Source organism: Myiozetetes cayanensis, unplaced genomic scaffold (genome assembly GCF_022539395.1).
Source record: "Myiozetetes cayanensis isolate MyiCay16 unplaced genomic scaffold, myiCay2020 scf6-25, whole genome shotgun sequence".
Classification (NCBI taxonomy): domain Eukaryota; kingdom Metazoa; phylum Chordata; class Aves; order Passeriformes; family Tyrannidae; genus Myiozetetes; species Myiozetetes cayanensis.
The window spans coordinates 36,621,569-36,646,346 of NW_026087853.1; the positions used below are offsets into that span (position 1 = coordinate 36,621,569).

At 39.0% G+C, this 24,778-nt stretch overlaps 1 protein-coding gene across 2 annotated transcripts in view; it reads left to right on the forward strand.

Moving 5' to 3' along the window:
* LTK (leukocyte receptor tyrosine kinase) overlaps positions 1-24,778 on the forward strand; it is a 97,877-nt gene that overhangs the window by 34,090 nt on the left and 39,009 nt on the right. Inside the window, exons 2-8 of one of the 2 annotated variants that reach the window (XM_050335529.1) lie at positions 8,032-8,145; positions 11,966-12,121; positions 12,771-12,993; positions 19,451-19,590; positions 21,514-21,651; positions 22,527-22,679; positions 23,646-23,746. In XM_050335529.1, the coding sequence (XP_050191486.1) occupies positions 8,032-8,145; positions 11,966-12,121; positions 12,771-12,993; positions 19,451-19,590; positions 21,514-21,651; positions 22,527-22,679; positions 23,646-23,746 (1,025 nt within the window). The remainder of the gene's footprint in view (positions 1-8,031; positions 8,146-11,965; positions 12,122-12,770; positions 12,994-19,450; positions 19,591-21,513; positions 21,652-22,526; positions 22,680-23,645; positions 23,747-24,778) is intronic. The other variant, XM_050335528.1, reaches the window with a different exon arrangement.

Consider the following 24,778-nt stretch of genomic DNA (forward strand, 5'->3'; position numbering starts at 1 on the left):
TGGAGGATGAAGGGGAGAAAAAGTTCCAGATTAAGAATTCAGGAATTCTGCTGTCTCTGACAGAAGTGTGTTTTTTATATTCTGTCACCACAGGAATGGTCAACTTTCAGATGCAAGACTGTAGCTCAGACCAATGAAATTCTACCAAGAAAACCAAAGTTTCATTGCCATTCAAGCTGTAGGTCGTATGGACAAATCCTTCTTACTCAGAACAAACATTGGTACAGCTTGTGTTAACTGTCAGTACCATGTCTGTACACAGCCAACAAAAGTGCAGTAGGTGCCTCTTCTAGCAGTCACCCCAGTCTGAGAAGAGAAAGTAAAAACTAGAGCAGAATGGAGTTCCTGCAAACAGTGTGTCTTACAGGTCCGTGGAAAGCCTTTGAACTATTGTGCACCGTATGATTGATTCCAGGCAGCCTTAAGAGAGGTGAGACACGATACAAAACCTAGCCCTTATTATATGTGAGTAATAAGCAAATAGTATTATAAAAATAGACATATGAATATTGAGCAGCTGTTCTATAGAAAGTTAAATCTTTCTAAATTAATGTGACAATATACGCACACGAGTATGTGCATATGTACACTGCATCATTAGTAAATTAGGACGATGAAGTAGATGGCATATTTTTGGATTTCAAGAAGTGGTTTTGGCATTCTATTTCTCAAAGGTAATTAAAATAGTAATTCAGATCTATTTCGGTAGGTGTAGCTATACACTGAAAACTGAATAAGAGATCATAATTAGCAAGTTGCTATCCAAAAGCAATATGCCAAGTTAGGGAAGTAGTATCAAGAGGAGGACCCAAGAATTCCATCTTGTATTTTATCCAATAGGTGAGGTTTGTGATAAAAATATAGGTGGCATGGACAAAACTTATTTTTGTGTGAGTGCTATCCAGTAGCTGTAGCACAGGGATGGAAACCTGCAATGTACTGTACTCAGTGCCAGAGCTTAATGAGTTTAATTTTTAAGTGAAGCATGGTGATTTTGTTAGAAACGAGTATTTGATGTATGAAGGGTTGAGTATGCACTCTGCAAAGCTTTGGGGAGGATAGAGAGTGATTGCACAAAATGATTCAGGAAACATCACTATCCAGGGAAGGAACTGGTCACTGAGCGACCGAATAAAGAAGGCGAGGAAATGAGAGACAAAGCAGCACTTTGTGTAACTAGAGGCAGTCAGGAAGCAGGCATGCTGTGAGCAGCAGGAGAGAGGACTGTAGGAATTTTGTGCAACCAGAAATGTCTAGTCATTCAGTATGTCATGGAAACTGCAGATGATCTTTGGCAATCCAAGTGAATATTATAACAGGGAGTTGCTGGTTGTGAAAAGCTCTTCAGAGTGATCCACTTACCACCCTTCAAGAAGATTGTCAGCAATCAGCAGGTGATCAAGGAGGTGGCATTCTGCCTCTGGTGGATGGAATACCAGATGGGACTGCAACATCTGAGAAGGTTCTTTGAAGTAAATTAGAGCGCACTACCACATATAGTCTGTACTAGCATAAATGACTGGGTTTAGTTTTTCAGAATATAACTGACTCTTGGAAATCTTGTTATGGTGCCAAAGAAGGTACAAGGTATGTTCTTAGATATCATTAATGTAAAATAGTACAGGAAGTCAAGTTAGCAAAGGAACAAGTCTGTAAGTATTCTGCTAGGCAGATAATTTGTATAAGACTTGGGTCAATGAAATGCATGTCTGTATTCTCTGATGAAAAGAGAGTGTATGGTTTGACTGGCCTCCAACTCACTGGAAGAGAAACAACCTTCTAGACTTGTTAGGCCAGACTTTTTCTGGTGGTAATTAACTAGCAACCAAGGGAAATTATTGAAAAGCAAGGAATAAAAACACTGGTTTAGCAAAGTCAAGGTGTTAAGAATACAATTAATCAAGGCACCAAGGACTGAAAGAGTTCTTCAACTGCCTACTACCAGCTTGATAAGGCTGGGTAATAAGCAAGTAGCAATGGAATGCAATTGCTAATTTCTAAACCTGGAATTTCTGACTAGGAGGGAGGATTCCCGTGATTGGAATCAAATGTTGGAAGTAGGTTTGGAACAGCATTGTACAGCAGTGACAGAAATGACATTACCTCTTTCCCCAGCTATTGAACAAAATTATCTTGAAGGACAATTAATACCTAAAATAAATGTTGATGTGTTTGCTGATGACTGCTATAGACTGTCAAATTCAGCTAAAGATCTGGATGAAATACTAAGTAGCCTATTGTGTGTAAGGGAGAAGAAAAGCCTTGTGTGTGTGTAGAGCCTTCAACACAACTGTCCTATTGGTGGTTTCATTCTGACAGTATGAGAGCATATTTGCAAATATTGTGGAGATGACAATACCTGAATCCAAATCCTCATGACACTTATTAGGATAATATTTTACACTCGTTCTCAGCAAATAAATAATTGAGGTAAGAACTGAGCTCAGAACTAAACTCAGATGTTCCACAAGTGGAAATGCTGGTGCTTGAATACACCTTTCTTTGAAACAGAACAAAAGTTGGAAACAGCTTGATATGTACTTCAGCTTAGGCATTCAAATAAATGGACTTTAATGCCTAAATAACACCTGAAAGTGCTGTATCTTGGTACTTCCAGAAGCGGTAAATCTCCCAGAATTTAAAACACTGTCACACTAACTAAGAAAGAAAATCTGTGGATAAAAGAATTCAGATAATAATTGAGTTCTTTCTGTAAACAGCTGGAAATACAAAAACCTATAGCTGAAAGGGAATGCTATGCTATTAAAAATTACAAATATATGACATTACTTGCAATAAAAAGAAGTTGAAAAGTTGAAAGTTTAGCGATAGATAAAGAAAGCAAAAGAAATTAAGAAGAAATCAGTAGGAAACCAAAGGAAATTTTCCAAGTGCATTAGTAGCAAAAATATCTTAGCAATTATATGAATCTATTATAGACTTGTGTGGTAGGTTTGTCAATAATAGAGACAAAAAGAAAAAGTGTTCAATAAATATTTGTCTTCTAGGAAAAAATAAACCAAACAATTGATATGTTACTGTCACATAGAAATAATGCAATAGTTTTCTTAACAACCCAGAAGTGCTGTGAAAGAGCAGTTATTAAAATGCCTGCTTTGTAAAAGAACTAGTCAAGACAGCTTGTGTTCAAGAATTTTGAAAGAACTATTTAAGGAACCTTGAAAGACATCCATGTTGAAATTATGCAGTAAGTGTCAGGATGCTGAGGAAAATCTGGGGAACTGGAAGAAAGTTAATGCTGCTCTAGTCTTTAAATGGGGTAAATGGAACATGCTGGATAACTGTACTTAATTACGTTTGCCCTACTCCTACAAATAAGACTGCTTGGTAATACGAAGATAGCTGTCTTAGCATCAGTGAGTAAAAATAACAGAGTATTTGACATCAGATCAGAGAACTAGAAAAGGGTTTATAATCACTTGTTAATCTAAAGGGCTCATATGAAAAGACTTCTTATTGCAGTGTCATTTTTTAAATGAGTTTACCAGTCTGACAAAAGTCATAGTGTGGACATTTCACCTTTCTGTTCTTCAACTGATAACTCTACATATGTACTTTAGTGAGTTCCTGGTACAAATCATTATGTTCCATGTGGGTTTAAAATTGAAAGTATAAATAGGAATCATTGTGGGAATTGTTGTCAATTAGCTCTGCCTATAAGTTTCCTGTAAGAGTAAATTCTGGTTATGTTCTATTTAGCAGTTTAGCAGTAAGTCAGAAGACAATATTAAAACTGTACTGATCTGCTGATAACTTAAGGAAGGAAAAAATAAGGCAGAGATCAACTCATCAATGCGATAAAAATTAGGTATCTCAAAGGGAAATACTACATATGTTGAAGGTAGGAATACCTGTTCTGGAATGGAATATGACACAGAGAGACTTGATGTCAAGGTGAGTGATTGATTAAAATAATTTTTTTTGGCCAAAATTACTGAGATTGTTGCATGGATGAACAGGGATGAGGAGGGAGCAGAATAGTCATTCTGCATAGCATGACATTAGTGTGCACTGATGTTTGCCTTTCTGCCTTTTTCCCTGAAAAACTGGAGAGGGTTCTAGGAAGATCCTGAAATATCACCTTCTATAATAAGCTTTGGCAAAACTGAATTTGGTTGTGTTGTTCCCCTTTCGACCATTACCTGCAATCTATCTAGACAGAGTACAATAAGAGTGATGAAATAAGCAAGGGACATGGAGATGAACCAACTGATGAGCAAAGAATGAAAAGGTCTAATAGTGAGCAGCAGGAGATCACAGTGACATTTTCAAGGTGAAAGATTAGTAACTTAAAGCTGTAAATACTCATGAAGGAGAGAGATTATTTGTTGAGCTGAAAGTGGAAGGTTTAGGAGCCATTGAAAAATACTTGGATAGGTAGGAGACAAAGAGTCTTCTGCTCAGTCTGACTTCCTGACAGTCAGACATATTACCCTGTACATTAGTTTATCTTTCTCAGAGAAGCAGTGAGAAATATTGAGTTGCTATTTTGATATCAGATGGGGAAAACCACTAGAAAATGCTCTAAAGGAAATCCCTACTTTGTCAGGAAGATGTCTTGGCTGACCTGGAATTGATTTCCCATCATGAGTTCTGTAAGTATTTTCTGCAATTTTCTTCTCTTCTACAAAGTAACATCAGGATTCAGGAAACAAATCAGCTCTCCAGATATCTTTTTTCCCTGCAAGATAGTGAAAGGAATGGAATTGCATTCTCAGTGCTGGAGGCTTCTGATTTTACTGTGTTTGTACTTTTTACAGAAAAAGAGATGGATTTGTGCTGTGTTATAAGATCCCATATTTTTTCTGTGACAGTTGAATATGTTACACTCACTGTTTCTTCCTGATCATTTTATGTTCCTTGATGGCAGACTTAGCGTAAAATCATGAATCTCCTTCCTTTCCTTCTTATGGTTTTTTTTCCACTTAAATAATTGACTTTTGCTGATCAATATAGAGAAATCATGAACTTGAAAAGCAATAGTCCTTATTATTTGTTTAAAGTTGAATTTCATGTCAAACAAAAATTACATATAAATGTGTGAAAGGATTATCAGAAGCACCTCTGCAGGCCCCAGTTTCTTTTAGAGACTATCTGCACTAGATTTTTAGTTCAATCAAAGAGGTTCAATGAGTGAGAGAGAAAAATAACAGAGATATATAGTAAGAGTGTAGCCTGGACTGGAGTGCTGTGAGTCCTCTTCTACTCCACCATAGCCAGAAATTCTTTGTGATGAGGAAATAAATGAATGGGTGCATGTTTTTGTGGGTGAATATGAACAAATTCATTGCCTAACACTGAGTCTAGGCCTTCTGTTCAAGTATATTTCACCTGTCAGTGAACTCAGCTGTAGTGACTGCCTTTCCTTCCTCTCATATGCCCAGTTTCTTAAGTGGCATCTTCCCAGAGTGATGAGAGTTGTTACATGCATTACAATGAACACTTTTTTGCTTCTTGTCAAAATTAAATAGGATGCTTTTGTTGGTTTTTTTTACCTTGTTTGTCTCAGCCATCACCAATGGCAATGGAAATTTTTTCCACACTAAAGGAGTAAATTCGTGTTCCAAGTAACTTAAGGCTCTGTTCATGGCAATCTGCCACTGCACCTTGAGCTTGCTAATGAGAAATAAGAGAAACATCCAGAAGGTGTTTGTAGTGGATGTGCAAGTCAAATATATTGATTAAGTTTTAGATTTATCAGAGGGAATGTCTCTAGCAGAACTTCTGCTATGAATGTACTATGTTTTGTGGGTCCCACGATATTCAGGCTATTTCCAAAACACACAAGCAGCTTGGAGTGTGTGAGTGGGTGGAATAGACTTTACAGAAAGCCCTGAGGGAAGTAAATACTGAAGCTGCAGTAGTGCTTAACAAAGGTTAGGAGATACAGAACTGAGCAACATCTCAACAGGCAGAGAATGTAAGTTGGGAGGAGCAGATTCCAGTTGTCAAGTTCTTCTCTTTTCTGCAGCAGAATTTCTTTTAATATGGTGAAATAGATTTATTGGCAAGATATGGTTAATTATTAGCATGGATTATTCATAAGGCAACCCTTTCGTAAGGCTGGCCCATTCTTTTTGAGGATTTCATTATGTGCAATGCAGAATTAACTTTTCCAACAATTATGTCCCTACATATTTGAAAATAGGGTCAGGGGAAAATGTAGCATTTGGCAATGGGTCTGTGGAGACCCCTAGTCTGTCATCAGTATAGCACGTGTCTGCTCTGGCAAGATGCCATTCTGTTCAAAAGTTACCCTTCCCTGGAACCCCTTGAATGACTGTCTTTAATAATATAATAGAAGGTGGAAGGATAGAGCATTTTCATGCATGAAATATTTCACAGCATTTTATTCACTGTGCGACGCAAGTTATCATATGTATTAAACTGAAAATTGTTATAGCAGTGTAAAATCAGACCAGATATTACTGAAAAATGAAACACAGTAGTAAGTGAAAAAGTTGAACACACGTTGAAGTTTGGGGGGGCTTTGCTTTTTATAGATCCTGGTGCATGTTTTCATAATATTAAATAATATTACTCTTCAGATTAGTTCTGTTGAGAATATCTCAGCTGTTAACTGTGGTATATCTATACATCTTTGTATATCAACTGCAATTCATGTGATTAGGATTCCTGTCCTCTGTCATGATCTGCCATTTTTATATTGCTGAGCTCATAACCCATGTGGTCAAAGTTTGAGAGACTTCAGACATCTCACTGTCTGAACATCTTTTGAAAACAAATGTTTATTTTAGCCAACTTGTCCATGATTTCTACAAAAGACTGGAAACTATCTTAAATACAGACTACTGCATGCTTAGTTTGGGACTTTTGTATTTTCACATACACAGGTTAAATAAATAAAATAACCATTGTTGGTATGAGTTGTTCCAAAGAGAAGTCTGAAGGTACTAAATATTTCATTGACAGAAATACTACAATGGGTAGTAATTCTGAATTGTTTTACTTTTAATAACAAAGATGATTCAGAAGTATGCCTTCATTTAAAACTAGCTAATCTTACCATGTTGGATCTACTCTTCACATTGGTGGAGAATAATTTCTATGCTGTTTTATATCTTCTGAGGTTTTGGTCTTTTTCTCCAGCACAACCAAACTTTACATCAGGACTCTACATTTTACATGAATAAAAATGCACAAATGTGTGTAAATTGGTGCTATAATTGTGATCAAATATCAGTTATTAATGGAGGTTTTTATAGATCCATGACAAAGGAATCCCAGAGACAGAGCAGCACAGGGGGATTAATACAAAGGGTATTGGAGAGAGTACATATTACTATATATCAGATAGAGGATTATTGATTCCTTTGGAAAACCCAGCCCTCATGCCTGGCAGTAAGAAAGGAAACTGTTTCCTGGTTGTGTGTAGTGATGGAAAGTTTCATTAGTGTTAGTTTCAGATGGAGTGTTCTTGTGTGGTGAAGATGAGAGCTCTTAAGCACATCCTCCCAAAAGATTGCTGATAAATCCATGTCATGTATTGTATGTTTTACAGTTTAGCTCTTTTTCTGATCATAGAATCATGGAATGGTTTGGGTCAGAAGAGGCCTTTAAAGTTTATCTGTCCAACCACCCTGTCATAGGCAAGGATATCTTTTTCACTAGATCAGGTTGCTCAAAGCCCTGTCCAGCCTGAACACTTTAGGGGTGTAATTGTTGGCTGGCAGGTAGATGTACTGTTACTGCAACATGGGCAGTACTGGAATGTACAGTGGCTAGAGGTTATATACTGGTAAAGATGGGAGTGTGTAAGAACCATAAAGAACGTATTACTAAGTGAAATATTTTGTTGTAGTTATGTTTCTGGGAAGTGGTGGGGCTATCGTGAAACATCATCAGGACAGTACTGCACCAAGAACTGCAATGAGGGTGAGAGTAATATAACAGAGATTTGTTAAATATGTGCTCATTCTTAACAATATGGGAGCATAGTTTTGTACAGAAACATCAAAGGCATCCTCTTTTCTTTTTATTTTGTTACAGCTGTTGTCTCCTGTTCTGGATCACAAGAAGAAAACTCTTCTTCACCAAATCCACCTCAGAAGCTCTCCCTGATAAAAAATAGGATGGTTTCATTGCATCAGCCTGCTAAACCAGGTACCACAAGTCCTCTTCCCTCCATCTTCCTTATTTCTCCTTCAGAGTCTAGATGTAAGATAGATGCCAGCAATCACAAACACCCTTTACCAGAAAGCTGTGACACTTTATTTCTGACTGGAAATGGAACAATGACTCAGAAAGGCCAGAGTAAACTTAAGGGAATCCCTTACTTCCGTATTAAACAAACCCAAACAAAACAAAGCAAGCAAACAAAACCACAAAAAACCTGTTCAACACCCCCAAAAAATAAAAACAAACAAACCAACCATCCCCAACACAGTAGGAAAAGAAAAAGAAAAAAGGAAAGGAAAGAAAAATAAAATATTTTCCATTCAGCACACTGAAATTCACCAGATTTAGGATTGGGAATTCTTAAAATAAAAGCCAATTAGTGGAGCTGCTTTCCCACAACTGTAGAACAAATTGCCTTTCTTGAAACTAAATGAAATTTTATTTTCAACTGGAATTTTCTTTATCTAGGCATTGTAAAAGCACAGTGAGCTGTGCTTTTTAAATTTGTGTCTGTTTCCTCTTGTCCTGTTAGTAGATGCTACTGAGAATTTCCTGGCTTCCTCTTCATTCCCTCTCATCAATGTGTTTGTACACAGTCATAAAATCCCCCTGATCCTTCTCTTCTACGTACTTGAACAGTCCCAGCTCTGTCAGCCTCTCCTCTAATGAAAGATGCTTCAGTCTTCTTTTTGGACCTGTGCTGGACTTGTTCCTGTAAGTCTGTATCTTTCTTGTACTAAGGAACCCAGAGCTTGAGCACAATACTCCAGATGTGGTATCACCAGTGCTGAGCAGAGAGGAAGAATCATCTCTTCATCTACTGGCAATGTTCTTTCTAATGCAGCCCAGAAAGCTGTTGGTTGCCTTTGTTCTAAGGGTGCATTGTTTACTCATGGAGAGCTTGTCCACCACATCACCCAAAGTCCTTCTCTTCAGAGCTGCTTTCCAGCCAGTCAGGCCCTGGTGCAGGGGGTTATACCTTCCGAGATGCAGCAGGAGTTGGCTTTTTCTTCAAGAGGTTCCTATTGTCCCAACCCTCAGCCTGTCTGGATTGCTCTGAATGGCAGCACAGCCATATGGTGTGTCAGCATCTCCACCACGTTTTGTAACCTCTGTGAACTTGCTGAGGGTCCACTCTGCCCCCTTGCTCAGGTCGTTAATGAAGATGCTAAACAATAAAGAAAGGTCTGTGGTGCTAGAAAAGTCATACATTCCTCCCAGGAGGTGGCTAGGTGACCTAGCCTTGCCTGGCTAGGCAATGTTGCTTGCAGTCCCATCTTGCGAATGGTATCTAATTCTTTAAAGTCCTTGGTGACATACCATGGACTGCCAGTGAGCTTTCTTCAATCTAAACTTCTTCAGAGCAGTTTTGTAATGTCTTAAGATATGCCCTTTGCTGATTGTAGTAATATAGATATATTTCTCTATTATACTTAGTTTTACCTTTTCATTTCTGTCATATTATTCCTTTTTGCTGACTTGGACTTGTTCTCCAAGTGCATAGGTGCTAAGAGAAGCTGGATATGAAACATCTGTAAGGTAGTACACAGCCGTGTCAGAGGTTTCAGCTTCCACTTTCACTGTGACCATGAATGTATCCAGCTCTTTAGCTCTGTGATTTATGTTAAACAACAGCTTCTTGTTGATCGGTCTTTCCACCACCATGCAACAACAGAAAAAACAATATTTTTTTTTACTGGATGTAAAAAACTTTCCTGATCTGTTTCAGACTCTTCCAGGTATTCAGATCCTCTCCACCCTCAGCTTGTGGCAGATAGGCTTTGTAAAGCCTAGACAGTATGTGAAGTAGGTGCTTTTTAAGAGGAAAGCTGTATTCACCTTCTGTCTGAGCTGTCAGCTGCTTTGTTATGTGAGGCATGCTCAAAGGATTAAGTCTGTATTGGTACAGTCCTTGCTACTGCAAGTGGAGGTATGGGTAACATTTGATGAAATTATTTTGTCATAAATAATAGTTTCAGTTCAAGTAACTGTCTATTAAAAAAATAGGAGGAATTTTTTCTTTCCTGAGCTTTCCCTTTGGTCTCTTCCACTGTCTTGCTGTTGTGAGAGAAATTGCTTTCTGGGTTTTATGATCAACTAGAAAATTATCTGATAAAAATATTACTTGTACTGACAAGGAGACTGTGGATACTAAGTTAACCTGACAAACTTCAATAAATTTGTAACAGCACAGCAGGTGTGGATCAGGACTCTGCTTTGTCTCACACAGCAATGGAGTTTCTGAGCTATTCAGATCCTTAAAGCTGTTTTAACTGGATCATCAAACCATAGCCTGAAGCTGTGCACAGACATTTTTCCCTAAATCCAGCAGAGCCAGGAGAGTGGTTCATACCTTCCTTCTTGTGCCCTGCTGTAATCTGGCATTTCGTACACAGACACACACATGCACAATTTGTGAGTTCATCTGCTTGTGGCTTCTATTTAAAAATGATAGGCTGAACACTGCAGCAGGCCTTTGCTAAGCTGTGTGCACTGGATAAATTGGGCTAAGAAGATATTTGGATGGTTCACCCAGGATTGAGAAAGGCAGCAACCTCCAGTTCTAACAGGCCAGAAAGGGTTAGAGAGTGTCCAAAGTAATTGTGGAGGAAGACGAGGAGCAATTCTGTAACATCCATGTTTCTCTTACCCATGTACACTGGGTGGTGTTTTGTAAAAACAAAGTTAGAATTAACTTCAATAATTACGAGAAAACTTGTCTCTTTTGAAGTTGCACTCAAAAGATGTTTCTGTTTCCTCTTTTTTTCTGGAAGTTTAGGTGAAGTATAGGAAATCTTGTGGAGGCTCTTATGTTTTTTATTCCTGCCCCACCTGTGTCACCTGTACAACCACATGTCCTTGTTATATCCCTGACCTTAACTCTGCTCTTCATACCTGCCTGTTCTCTTCTTCATTCATGTTCACAAGGTCTGAATACCCTCAGAACATCAGGATCCTAAATATGAATGTTTAGTCTTTTGCTATTTCTTATATGGCCTGGGGATGCTCCAGTTATTACTGTAATATTATTATTACTACTGAAAATAAATATCACGAAAGTTAATATCAGCTCACCATATCTATTCAGCTCCACTCTGTGTGTGGGAGAGCTTTGTGCAGCTAACATCCCTTCAGGGAGTTTATATTAGATTGATGAGAGAACTGAGAATTACTTTTTGTCTGGCTTATAACATGCTGATTAAGAAAAATTCTGGCCAGGATGATCTAGTGTTTTCAGTACTGCAAACAGACTCTGGAGTTTGTTAAGAGGGTGTTCTTATCCATCCTTCTGGAGGAAAGCAAGACTGTTTTTAAAAGATAAAAATAAAAGATTATGTGAAGCTTGTGTTGCTCAGCTCTTCTGCTTGAGACCCTGTCAAGCTCTTTGTTGCTGAGAGAGGGTTGACCTTAGACTATCAGTTCTTTCTCTCTGCCAAAATACTAAATCCATACAGTTTCAATATCCTTGTTGCACTAGATATTATTCTCGTTCAGGATTTTGTGTACTTCTGATCTAGACCTTCCACTGATATAAATTCACTGTTGGTACCAGTGGGAGGATGTTGACTTACACCTGTGAAGAATTTGCAGATTAGTTTTTCATTCTGGCATGTTCTTTGACCTGTTGTGGGAGAGATTCTGTTGTTATTGCCCAAGACAAACTTTCTTTTTTCCCTTCAGCTCTTCCCTTTCTTGGGAGATATAGCCCCCATACACTCTACACCTGTTCATTCATGTGTCTGTGTTACCCTTGCCCCTTGAGCTGTGGTAAAGCTTCAGTGAAACCTTTGGTTTCTCATAACAGAAATCTCTTGTATCATCGGCTCAAGCTGTTCATGGGTGACGTCTACAGACAGTTTTGGAAAACCAGACTGGGTGTTATCGTCCATCGGTGTCCTGGTGTCTCAGGAGAGGCAGCAGCTGCTTCTGGAAAACAGTTCCTCCTGTGGAGATATTGAAGGTAGGCAGTGTTACAGCTCCTCTTGAATGGATATCTGCTTTCTCCCAGCTCTGGTTGCAGCTGTGGGTGGCAGCAGCAGGAGTCAGCAGGCTGAGACCTCAGGTCAATGTGACTAAAAATACCACCATATGCTGGTTATGATGCAGTACTCCTAGAGGTGCTGTCAGTGCTCAAGAGTCAAAAAAAGCCATGTAATGCATGTATGCTGCCTAAATTTGTGTGTATGTATATACCCTTTAAACAGGTAGCCCCATTATATACTCATTTTGTATCTCCACATTTTGGGATAAGTTACTTTTTCTTACAGTGACTGAATTTTTCTTAGGAAACTCAACCCTTCATAAACCAGAGCTGGCTCCACATGTCCGCTGTCTGACTTGCAAAGTCTTTGGCTTTTGTTTTGTTGGACATGTCTTCACTTTGCTTTGTTTGGTTTCTTCTCTTCTCATTTTTTCTATCACTTCTTTACCTAAACCCCCTATTTTTGCTTTATTCTCCTTTCTCTCTTATTTTTTAGGGTTTTGTGCATAGTCCTGTCTTTTATCCTCATGATTCCTTTCTTCAAACTCCTTATCCATTTTCCTCCTATTATCGCTCTTCCATCCACACTGCGTGTCTCTTGTTTTGTTTTGTTTTTCTCTCCTCACAGGGGACATTTTCCTTCTGAACACCAGTAGGCTCCCAGATAGATGTGAGTTCAGCCTGCACAGCCCCATCCTGCTCGGGAGTTTGGACTCCTGCTTGCTGGAACTGGCCGTATGTTCACAGGATGCTGTTCCTCTCCTTCAGAGGTTCACAGTTGACATCAGATATGTGGAGACAAACAAAAATACAGCGATTTCTCTGAGAGTTGGCCATGAGGAGAATGCTGGGTAAGATAATCAGTTTTCAACTGTTACTCCTTTGAATTGCAAGGTAGAGTGGAGTTCCTCCAGGCTGCTGTTTATTGGTGTCTTCTCCCTTCTTGAGATCACTGCTGCTATTACAGAAGAAAATGAAGGTAGAACTCTCAGGACAGAAGCACACAGCTTCCTGACAGAATGTCCACAACAGACCCAGATTTTGTGTCCTCTTTGCAAAGAACACACTAGCATAGGTCTTACTCTTCTTCCCTCTCATTTAGAAGGGTGAAGCGTGGTTAATGCTCTCATTGATGCCAGAACTACAGATGTAAAATGAGTTTAGTCCAAAGACTGACTTGGTAACATGACTGATATCTCTAAGGATTCAGTGGGTCCAATCATTGTTACAATGGTCACAGCTCTCATGTTGAGGTGGGGTTAATTTTACCTCTTTAGTAATTCCATCCTTTCTAGTAGGTTCAGAAGCATCCATTTTTGCTTCATTTGTAGAGTTCAGGGAGGGGAAAAACTGGGGCTAGAGGTAAGAAGAGGTGAAGGAAAACAAAAGAAAGTGCAGAAGCCCCAGATCTTATCCTCTATTCACTTTGATCTTGCCAATATTTTACTTTTTCATTCCTGTGTGTAACAGAATGCAGTAAGGAGGAGAAATGGGCAAAGAGAACAAATCACAACAGGAAAAGAAGGAGAAAAGTCCACGTGTCATCTAATTTTGCCATTTTCCATGTGCTTGTTTTTCCTTTGCTGCAATCCAACTTGTAAGAACCTGGGTCAGACACACAACAGAGTTTTTTATTTCCATCACCTGACTGACTCCCATGGAGAACTTAAGCATTAGATCCCAGTTCTTGTTTTCTTTGAATTCTTTGGCACTCCCCAGGCTGCCATGGAGATCTGTAGCCAAGAGTCCCAGTCAGCCAAAGATAGCAGAGTTTGACAAAAAAAAATTTTTTTTTTTTTTTTTTTCAGATCTCTCTCTCTCTCACTTTTATCTGTTGCTCAGTTCCTTCCTGGCTACTCCTTCCCCATCTTCTTGCCAATTTAAAGGGGAATCTGTTGCATTTTCTGGGATTAGTTTCTAATGTCCTTTTTTACTTACTCAAAGCTGCCTTTGCTGCTTTGAGTATTTAAGAGGCTTCTGCAACTGCAGCTGCAGCTCCATTCACCTATGTAAACTCAGAAAATACTCTTTCGCTACTCCTAGCTGGCCAGACCAGGCTTTGCTAGCATTTGCTGCAGTGTCTCTGGAATGGATCATAGACATTGTTTAGCAGCTTATTTGAGCACTGCAAAACAATTTTAAGCGAAATCAAGATTACAATCTCTCTAAAAGTGACAGTATTTAGAGTTATTAGAATGGAGTTAGCTTTACTGGAAGTTGGCAAAGACACCGGTATTACTTTTTCTTAGTGAGTGAAGTGAAACGTTGGTAAGCTCCGAAAGTTTATTCTTCAGATTTTAAACATGGAAGGTGACTGAGTCCTGTTTGAAATCAAAATACAAAGGAGGGATAGAAAAGACACAAGCGAGAGATAGGAACCACGTTAGATGGTTCCTATCCTAAAAAACCCTTCCTTTTCCCCCTCATTACAGGGAAACTCTTTAAAATCTTGATACAATTCAGAAAAAAATCTGACCATGCAGGCAGAGTAGAATTTGTTTCCAACACAGTGATTGAGCTGCTTCTTGCTAGGCAGGTAGCCTGAAGTGAACATTCTCTCCACGACTAAGATTTTAACAATATTGCTTGCTGATAAGTGAAATCACCCTGAAGTGCTGCCACTTTACAGGGTCTTTCCATACAGAGTAGGAGTTCTACAAGCTTTTCTGTGTCAGCTGAACACTGCTATGCAATTTTGAGCCCAACAAGGAGGACAACGAGCAGACAACGAGATAGATGCCCATGTGTAGTACATAGTGTAAGCATTGACAATCACTACCAAGGGATTGTCTTGAGATCAGAGCAGGAATTTAGACATTAAAAAAATGCTAGATAGCACTTTTTTTCAGATAATCATGCACTCCAGAAAGTCCTGCTTCAGTCCCTCTTGTCACCTCTCAATTCCATGATCAAGCTATACCTCATCATATACTTCAGCTGCACCAGACTCCTTCAGTGAACTATCCTCTTTCTGGACCTAGAAATCTTCTCCTGATGATGTTTTCTCCTTCAGGACCCATCAGCTACACAGTTCTCAAAAGCTTAAATATATGTGTAAGAGAAAGTTGCTGGCTGTCCTGCCCACCTCACTAACTACTAGGATTTATCATTAAATTGGTAGTATTGAAGCTGCCACTATTTTTTTCACATGCATACCTGAAAGAATAAAGAAACGGATGGCCTTTCAGCTCCATGTCCTCCGAATAAGCTGGACAAAGTCACAAAGTGACAGTATTTATTGTTATATACCACATCTGTACATTATGGGTTTTCTAAGTCATTACCATTAGATGGAGACCTGCTCAGGGAGTGAGATGTTTGAGATCCTGTGTATTTACAAAAAATATATAAAATTGTATTTCTCATTATGTGCATAAAGCTCAAACATCAAGAGCCTGTGACCTTGCTTGCAAGTCTAAGCCTTCTTTTTCTGGCACTTAGCTCATAAAGCTGTCGTCACTTTCTCAGGATTGCAGTTTTGGTGCTCATTCAGGTTACAACTAAGGTCTTTTTATTCTGAAATATAACTGGCCATGGTAGTTTCGGTAGGTCAGAAAACAAAAAGTTCACAGCCATGTGCACACATGGGTTTTCAGTTATCCAACCTCACAAAACTGTTTATTTATTAGTTTTTTGTCTTCCCCCTTTTTCTGGAGGGGTGATGGTGATAAAATGCTCCACCACCTTCTGAGACACTTGTAGAAACTTGCCATTTTTGACACTTCTCTTCTACTAGTGGGATTGTTTTTATCCACAAAAGTTATTTAACTTCTCCTGCTGTACAGATGACAAGGGAGTAGTCTGGTAGAGGTCCTCAGAAAATGCCTAATGCATACTGACAACAATGAGCACAGCCGTTTCAACCAAAAAGTGTATCTAGAAAAGGTGAGGCTGTCCAGCTGTTATGTAAGACTATGATTTTTGAACACTAATCTGGGAGTATGATTTAGTTAGTGTCCCTCATGCCTCTGTTGAACTTGCACCCAAAAATACACTGGGCCAAAGAATAACCCTCTAACCAGTTGGTGAAGGCAAGAGGGGTGGGCATGTATTCTGCTCTCTCATCTATTTTCTTTTAAATCCAGTGGTTAGAACTGGATGCTTGTGAGGACTTACAGACAACAACTTCCTTTATGTAGAAAAGTAATGTAAACCTCCTAATTTTTATGTTAACTGATTAAATCTAGAAGCATCTACAATACAGCTTTGTGCAATAACCCATGCAGTGAGTCCCCCAATTTAGAAAATGTTTCAGCTTTCATGTTCTCCTGTATTGCAATTTTCACTCTTAATGAAGAAATGGTTATTCTTTATAATAAATCTTTCCTAAAATTAATCCTCAGTCACCTTTGTTGGATATGGAAAGCCATGGCATAGAAAGGATTGGTAAGGAGAGGGAGGAAAACATTTCTTCAGCAGAGGAGATTGAGAGGCTAATGCAAACCAAAAGTTGAAATGACAAATCAAAAGTTAAAATTAGAAGTTTGGAGGGTTAATCTTAAATTCTCTTGCCTTAAGCATTAAGTGCTTTGCAACTCCAAACTTTCTATCCATGCAAATTTCTCAAAATTATGTCATGCCCCAGTAGCTCTTCTGTGTGTGCAAATCAATTTTAACATCTCTGTTTAGAAGAAGAGTAATATTACCTCATTACTTGAGATCTGGTTTGACATAAAATCAATAGTAAAATTATTGCCAAGCCTGCTGCAATGATCCATCTTCTGCTAGATCAGCAATGGGCTTCATTCCTGATTCCATTAAGAAAATTACATTGGCTCTGACTAGCCCCTGTTTCAGTAGTGGGACCAAGAAAAAGAGGTGTAATTATTTACAGCTTTAGAAATCTTGCTGCAGTTGGATCTAGGGGGTGAGGCTTTCTCTGAAGGGGAATACCCTGATGATGATGATAAGATTCGATACATGGAAGTACTGTGTGATGCAAAGCTACTTGTCATTTTTGCAGGCTCTGGATGCTTGACAGCTTTTACTATGGTGTTATAAATGGAGCAAATTCCAATACCAGAGATACTTCAGTGCAGAGCTAGGATGTTTCATGGAACCTTAGGGCTCTGACTCAGAAGAGTTGCCAATTCACAGTAGCAGTAGTTCAAGACGGTGGCCTTACTCTTCTACCAGATGCCTCAGTTCTCCCAATAGAGCTGACAGAATGGTCTGGTCTTCCTAATTCATGGTATTTCAGAGGTTGGTTTATTGACTTGGATGACTAAAAGTTTTGATTTGTTTTGATATACACAGCAAGTTCCAAAGTGTCTGGCTCATAAAACAGATAGGACTAAGGGGCAGCAGCTGAACTAGTAATTGCTTTCAGCTGTGGGGCTCTTTAGTTGCTACTACTAAATGTGAATCAGAGGCTGTGTAGTGCAGGTTCCTGTGCTCAGGGGTATGTTAATGCTGGCAATACTGTGATGTCTCAGCTGGAGGGTGGGTTGTAACTTGGTAGAGGTTATGCCTCAATGCTTGGAAAGTCTTGTATGCCTAATGGGTAAATTTAAAATATTTTAAGACTGTCTTTACCTTCAGTGGCTCATTGAATCAATTTGATAAAGGTCCATTCATTTTTGTGGCCAGTAGGATGCAATAGGGGTATGAACAAAGCCGTGCCATGTGGCAGGAGTGATTCAGTTCTGGGTCAGTGCCAGATGGTCTCAGATGTGGTTTCACAGTGTGATGGGGGGGATATACTTATAAGAGTATTTATGTGATATATGCAAAATGAAAGAACAGCAGTTGTTCTCCTTTTTTGGGGAGTAGAGGTGGTGCAGTTGTAATTCATACAATTCTGAAGCTGGGTTAAAATATATTGAACTAATTAATATATTATGGTGAATATATTATAATAATTGTTTACATTATTGTCAATTGCAGATGAGTTTTGGGTATTTGTGGATAACTATATGTGTGTACAATGGTGAAAGTGGAAGGTAGGTGGATGCCATAGAAGGGACAGTAAGAAACTCTATCCAGAAAAAGGTATATAATTGATTTACAAAGGGAATAATGCAAATTAAAATTGCTTTGGATTTTTTGCCAGTTGCAAATGAGGTGGTCTGTGATTTTCATGTTGAGTCCAGTAGAAATGTGTTTGTAGTCTGGGTGTTGCCTTCTTATGTATTTCTAGTGCAGGATGAGGGCTAAATGAGCATGCAGCTGAAGGCATTTCTCAAATGAAAAGTAATGCTAGGAGCAAAACTTGAGCAACCTATTTTAACACTTAATGCCTTCTTATCAGCCCACTGGCACTGACTTAGGTCACTTGTCCAGTAGAGCCCTGTCAACATAAGCAATGTGTGCAGTATGGGTAAATTTATCTCCCTATGGAGAAAGAAAAGAGCTTAGAGCAAGAATTCCTTTGTCACTATCCTTACTACAATCCTTTTACAAAACAGTAACATGTAGTTTTAACTGTATTTTATTGTCTTGTTAATATGAGGCACAAGAAGAGTTTTTTAAAATAAAAATGAAGTAAAAATATTTTTAATAATCCTGCTGTATTTTTTTAAATGACACCTGGATACCCTGACTTTGAATGAGGTATTTCAAAAATTCCCATTTTATATCTCTCTGTAGTTCTTGATGTCTTATAAACCATCTTTAAAATCAGAGTGCATGGCACCATCTGTCTTTCTCTGAACTGTCACAAGCGCTGTACAGTTGAGAAACTTTTGTAGTCTAGAGCCTATGGCATTTGTTCTGTAGTGAAATGTAAGTGGCCAGTGCAATCTGCATTTCTTGAACACCACTTCTCTTCTTCCTCTTGCTATATTGGGTGCATAGTGGTTTGTTAAGGTGGGAAATTAGATAGACAACACACAGGAGAAGTTTCTCACTCTTGACACAACCCAGAAACATTCAGGGCCAGACACTTCCAGAACATACAGTGTCAGTGTTGGTTTGAGGAGATCTAGAGACTTGTGCAGCTGTGTGGTTGATCTGTACTTTCAAGAGTAAATAAAACGCAACCATGTATGTGGAAAGCACATATTGGGGTGGGAGGTGTCTGAAACTGATGATAATTTTAGCACCACTTAAGAATCATTGGGAGTGGTTGGATCTTTTCATCATTAGCAATAGGTTCTGCAGCAAAGATAACCTAACATGAGCGTGTTAGGCTGAACATCACTTGTTTTATAGTAATACCCATTTGCAATGTTGGTATTTACATGCATTGACCTATTTCCCATGTGGATACTATTATTTCTCTTTGGTACAGCACAAAATCTGTATGCTGGAGACTCCATGGATTCCAGTGTTCTGCGTGTATGTCTATAGCATTTTGTTATCCTCTAGGATGAAGTGGAGATACCTGGTGGCCCAGATTGGACGAATAGAGAGACCTTTTAAAATCACGCTGCTGTATTCAAACTGTGGAGCACAGGAGGCTGGAGTACTGGCAGTGGGCTCCTTGCAACTCAGGAACTGCTTTCATGGTATGCTGCAATACAGACAGGTTTGGAATAACCAAATGCATCCTCACCAAAATGGATGACTGTGATGAGGGATAGATTACAGATAGGATTTACATGAAAGCTGAGTCTCCTGTGGGATTTTTGGGAGTGCTTACCTGTCAAAGGTCACATTTGTATGTGTATTATGTATATACTTAAATGTAAATGCACTCCAAAGGCAGGGTTGAAACTCAGAGTTCTATAACTTTACAATTTAAGTGATCCTCTCTGCTTTTCAGCTTTGCTTTGCTTGATCTTTGTATGGGAAATACAACCCTAAAACAATCAAACCCAGGGCTTATCCTGCATTCAGCAACAAGAATGAAAAAAGCCTTTACCTAGATCATTGTAGCATTTAATATTTTTACTTCCTAAATAGTCAAGAACAAAAGACTACCCTGTGTCACCAAAGCCTTTTTCATACTTGGACTTTATCTTCCAAATCTATGAAGGAAAGAAACACTGATCTGCATTCCATGAGTCTGTTCACTACTGCCAGGCTGATAATTTCTGTCTACAATAAAAATAGTTGGAATGTAATATTTTCTCCAAAGTACTAAGTGCCCATCTCAGACCTCAGTTTTACCTGGAGCTTACACTTTTGTTGTGAATGTCATGCAAATGATCCTCAATCGCTGTGCAGAACCTTGCTGGTGTCATTTAGGCTTCTTGGAAGTGCAAGAGTCTGTTGGCTCAGGCATCCTTCAGGTTGGAGACATAATCATCTTCACTTCCTGGATTTCATACATTAATATGGTGTTATTGCCTCTGCTTTGGAGACTCTGTAGAAACAGCTTGGAATGTAATGTAAAAAGAAACCCTGGTTTCACGGAGGTGTTTCATAATATATCGTGAGACTGGTTTTGATCATATTAGAGATTTAATTGTATTGCAGTCATTAATCTTTTAATTTAACTAATGCTCTATTTTTAATATATTTTTGACAGTCCTGGAGTTTTGAAGGGATGCATACAGCCTGAAGCACTCTCAGTCTGTAAATAACCTGATGCATATATCTATCACAACACAGTGTCATGAAAAAATACTATTTCAGACTGTGTACCTGAACTGCTGCAGAAGTGTTCTTTTCTCGTTCTTCTGCAATTGGTTCCCTAACTTTTGCATTTTTTCCAGAGTAGTAATAATCCCAGTGGATCTTCTGTGCAGAGCTCTGATAAAGGGCAGCAAGTCCGGAAGAGAACTACACAAACCTGCCAGTCCATAACAGACCTGTGCACAGATACATCCACAGGACAGGCTGGGTACATTAACAGTCAGGCTTTTGGGAAGTATCAGACTTAAAAATTGTGTTCAACCTGTTGATGGGTACCTGTGCAGTCAGTCAAATGCTTCCAGAGTATAACTGACCAGACTAGCTAAAGATCCATAAATAAAGTTCCTGCACAGCGAGTCAACTTGCTGGCAAAGCAGCTATCTTCCCAGGCTGGATGCCACAGCTGGAAGCCAGTACATGAGTGCTCATGCAATGAGTTAAATTAGTTACACCTCAGTATCATAGCATAGCATATAGTCTGCCAGGACTGGAGCTAAGTGAGTATCTCTGCCTCCAGCCCCAGTGTCGTGCAGCATGCCACAGCTGCCTGGCAGGTGCACAGTCATGTGTGTAGAACTGAGGAGCACATCACAGTAGGAAATTGCAAGCTTCTTCATTAAAAAAAAAAAAAATGAAAAAGGAGCAATAAATTTGGTTCTCATGAGAGCTCAGGTGATTTTTAGGAATGTCATTCTGGATAGAAACCTACATAAAAAAGCAGAGATGAGTATAACTTATCATCCAAAGGACAATTTCTGAGGTCCTACATGAGAGGTTAATACTCATGAAGGGTCATACACATTCTGTCAACTCACCTCTGGTCTTCTTTCTCTTTTATTTTCTCCCATTAGATAAAGAAAATCAAGATCTTTTTATATATGACAAAGGCTCCACCTTCCCCTGCCTTCATGGAGGCTGTGTCAGCCACCTACAGGTCTGTGAATTCATCAGTGATTGCCCTGCCAAAGAACAGAAAGGAGAGAGGTGTGGTGAGTATGTGGCATGGCACTTTGTGGGAACCTTCATCCTAAGAGAAGAAATAATTTAGAGTGAAAAATAAATTGATTTTTTCTCTAGATTAATGCATTACTTTACCTCCTGAATTAATTTGGCCCATTTACATTAATTGGATATCCATATTCTCTTTGAAATCACTCTAAATGGAATAAAGTGGATTACATTTTTTTTATTTGTTTGAGTTTTTAAATATTGCAGGAAGGCATAGTTATTGCTACTCCAGTGAAAGACAAATCTTTATTTAGATGTCTGCAGCTGGGTGAGCATTTCCTTTTGCACACAAGATCTAAACCTTTCCTTCAGTGGAAGGTGCTTATCGTCTTTCCAACATCAGCCACCAACAATGTCATAAATCTGTCCTTCCAAGATCCTAGTTCAAAGTCCTTGCACATCAGGGCAGAGAAATTCCCTGACAGTATATGTAGCTCTGAGAAGCACAGTGTAGCTTTGTTGCAAGTACAGTGGCAGAGATCTAAAATAATCTGTTGATTTACCTTCCTTTGAGTGGACAGAGAAAACTGTGATGCCTGCAATGCCATATGCAGCAAGGCCTTTACAAACATATGGCAGTGATTTACCATTCCTTAGATTATGGGAGCTGCAGTTTTGCACAGTATCTAAAGCAGAAAGGATGGTAAAGTCTCAAATATTTCCAGAAGCAAAGTGTTGGCTTTCCGATGGTGACTCTGAAAATAAACAAATGACACCTATTTTGACATTGAAAAACTGTGTAACATAGATTGGGTAGCTTGGACAACCACAATGAGTTTTTACTTTTGCTGTTGTTTGTATTCTTCCATAACTAAGTTTCTCCTATTTTCCTATTTTTATTTATTCTCAATTGTAGACAGCCTCCCAGAGGGCTCACACTGCTCTTTTGAAGAGGGTCCATGTGGCTGGACACTGAATGAAACTGCAGGATCTCCTTGGTCTATTCAGGGCTTTTCTGAAATGATTCAAGGTGACTCATTTGTAGGGTCTACCTTGCAAACCACTGGTGGTAGGTTCCTCATAGTTCTCTCTCTCACTCTCTGTGTCTACATATACACAATAGCCTTGAACTTAAGTTTTTTTAATTGGTTTAAAAATTTTGGCACCATTGCCAAATGAACTTTAGCATCAGTATTATCTATTACAACTTCAAATATATCTAAAATTAGCTTTTGAACTCGATTCAAAACTTATAGTAAACAAGTTCTGCAACAAAATTAACACAGCTATGAGAGGCTAGGATTCTCCTCGCCTTAAAAAGTAATTCAAGGAATTTTCTTCTCTCTATGTAACTTCTTCCCACTTTCTTATTCTTATGATCTATGCAATTGCAGAGTACTTCTACAGCACTATGATAGCTGTTGCATCACAAAATAAAAATTGCCCAACAGAACTAGGCAGTTTGTGAAAACAAATCTTTTGAAGACCCTTGCCAAACTCCACCACTGGGTTTGGAAGAGCATCACATGTAAGCATATCCAAAGTGATCATACACTTTCTGTGCCATAAAATACTACAAAAAAAAAAAAAAAAAGAGTCAAAACGTCCTCAGAAGTGCAGAACTGTCAGCTTGGTAATTAAGAAGGAGGGAAACCAGACTCTCACATATTCAGGTTGAAAGTCAGAAGTGCTAACACACATGAGTCTTGTCTCACAGTTCCCTGTCAAAATCAAGGGTGTCCATATGAGTGTCCTGTTTGTCTCTTGAGAACAAAGACTACAGATAAGCTCTTCCAGCCCAGTGTTTGTGTCAGCAAGAGTCATTGATGCTAATGGTATAGGAATTTGGGCTGTAGGTTGATGTGAGCACCGGTATGGGAAGATCTGGAGTGATATCTGAGGTTTTTCATCCATGCTTACACTTGTGTGCATTTACTTACCTACATTAACATTAATGATGTTAAACTATTTTAAGAGATTACACAAAAAAGCAAATGATCATTTTGTCTTCTCTGATTCACTTTTATATTCACAGGACATTTCCTCTACCTGCGAGCAGACAGCAATCAGACGAGCGGTATGGCTAAGGCTTACAGTACCAGCCTGCCTGCCAGTATTGCCGCTGAAGGCTACCAGGTATATCACTGTCTTAACACCTTTATGGACAAAATCATCAGGCTGTAGGCACTATTTGCACAATTAGCCCATCATCCTGTCCCTCTGCACACTCTGCAAAACTCTGGAAAGCAGAAGAGTTGGCTATACTGCCTAGCTAGCTAGCTGGCTAGCTACTAGTTGAAAACTGGAAAGGAGATGTGAGGTGCAACCCCAGTAAAGTGAAGGCAGGAGTCCCAAAGCAGCCCCTAGTTATGGAAAACTCTCCAGCCAACCTGAATCAATTATTCCTCCAAAAGGTACCCAGCAGCTGAACTGTGTGGGTTAGCCTTGGTTTGTAGAAAAGGGAACTGGTTGGCGGGGCTGTTGAGCCATTCAGTGTACCTGCTGCTGAGACTTCTCTTCATAAATTCTGCAGTAGTTTTGTAGGAGTTAACAAACTTGACAATTTCACTGAGAACAGGAGTGTGAAGTTAGAAGGCATTAGATTTTCTAGAAATAGAAGAAGATAATAAACTTCTGTTTACATTCTTCAGGAATTTCAAAAAGTAAGGGCAACCTGGCCTGGGTAAAATCGCATAAGTTGTCGTGAGCTCAAATCTTTACAAAGAGATTTGGACAGCTCTGAGATGTTGGAATTAAAACTATAAAATATTATTATAGTTATAACACTTCGGAAAATTAAGCTGCAAGTTTGAGCTGGAGCCTCGCTAGGGGAAAAAGAGAAAGCTTTGATGCCTCTTAATTTGAGCTGGGAAAAGGAATACAGTGTAGGTGCCAGAAATGTGGCTTCAGCATTTATACTTATTTATAAACCCAGGTCATGTTTGCTGGCTAATTCCAATAAAATAAAATATGCTTGGAGATAACTTTACAAAACCAGGAGAGGAGAAGCATTAGCTGTTGGTTATTGTCTGGAAGTCACAGGAGATCTAGATCTATTCTCTCCTCCATTGGCAAGGATTTGAACCCACATTTCAGGAGCAAGGAACTTCCCGTGTCTGTGCTTTGCAACACGTGTGTGTGTGCTGCCTTTCCTGCCCATACCAGAGC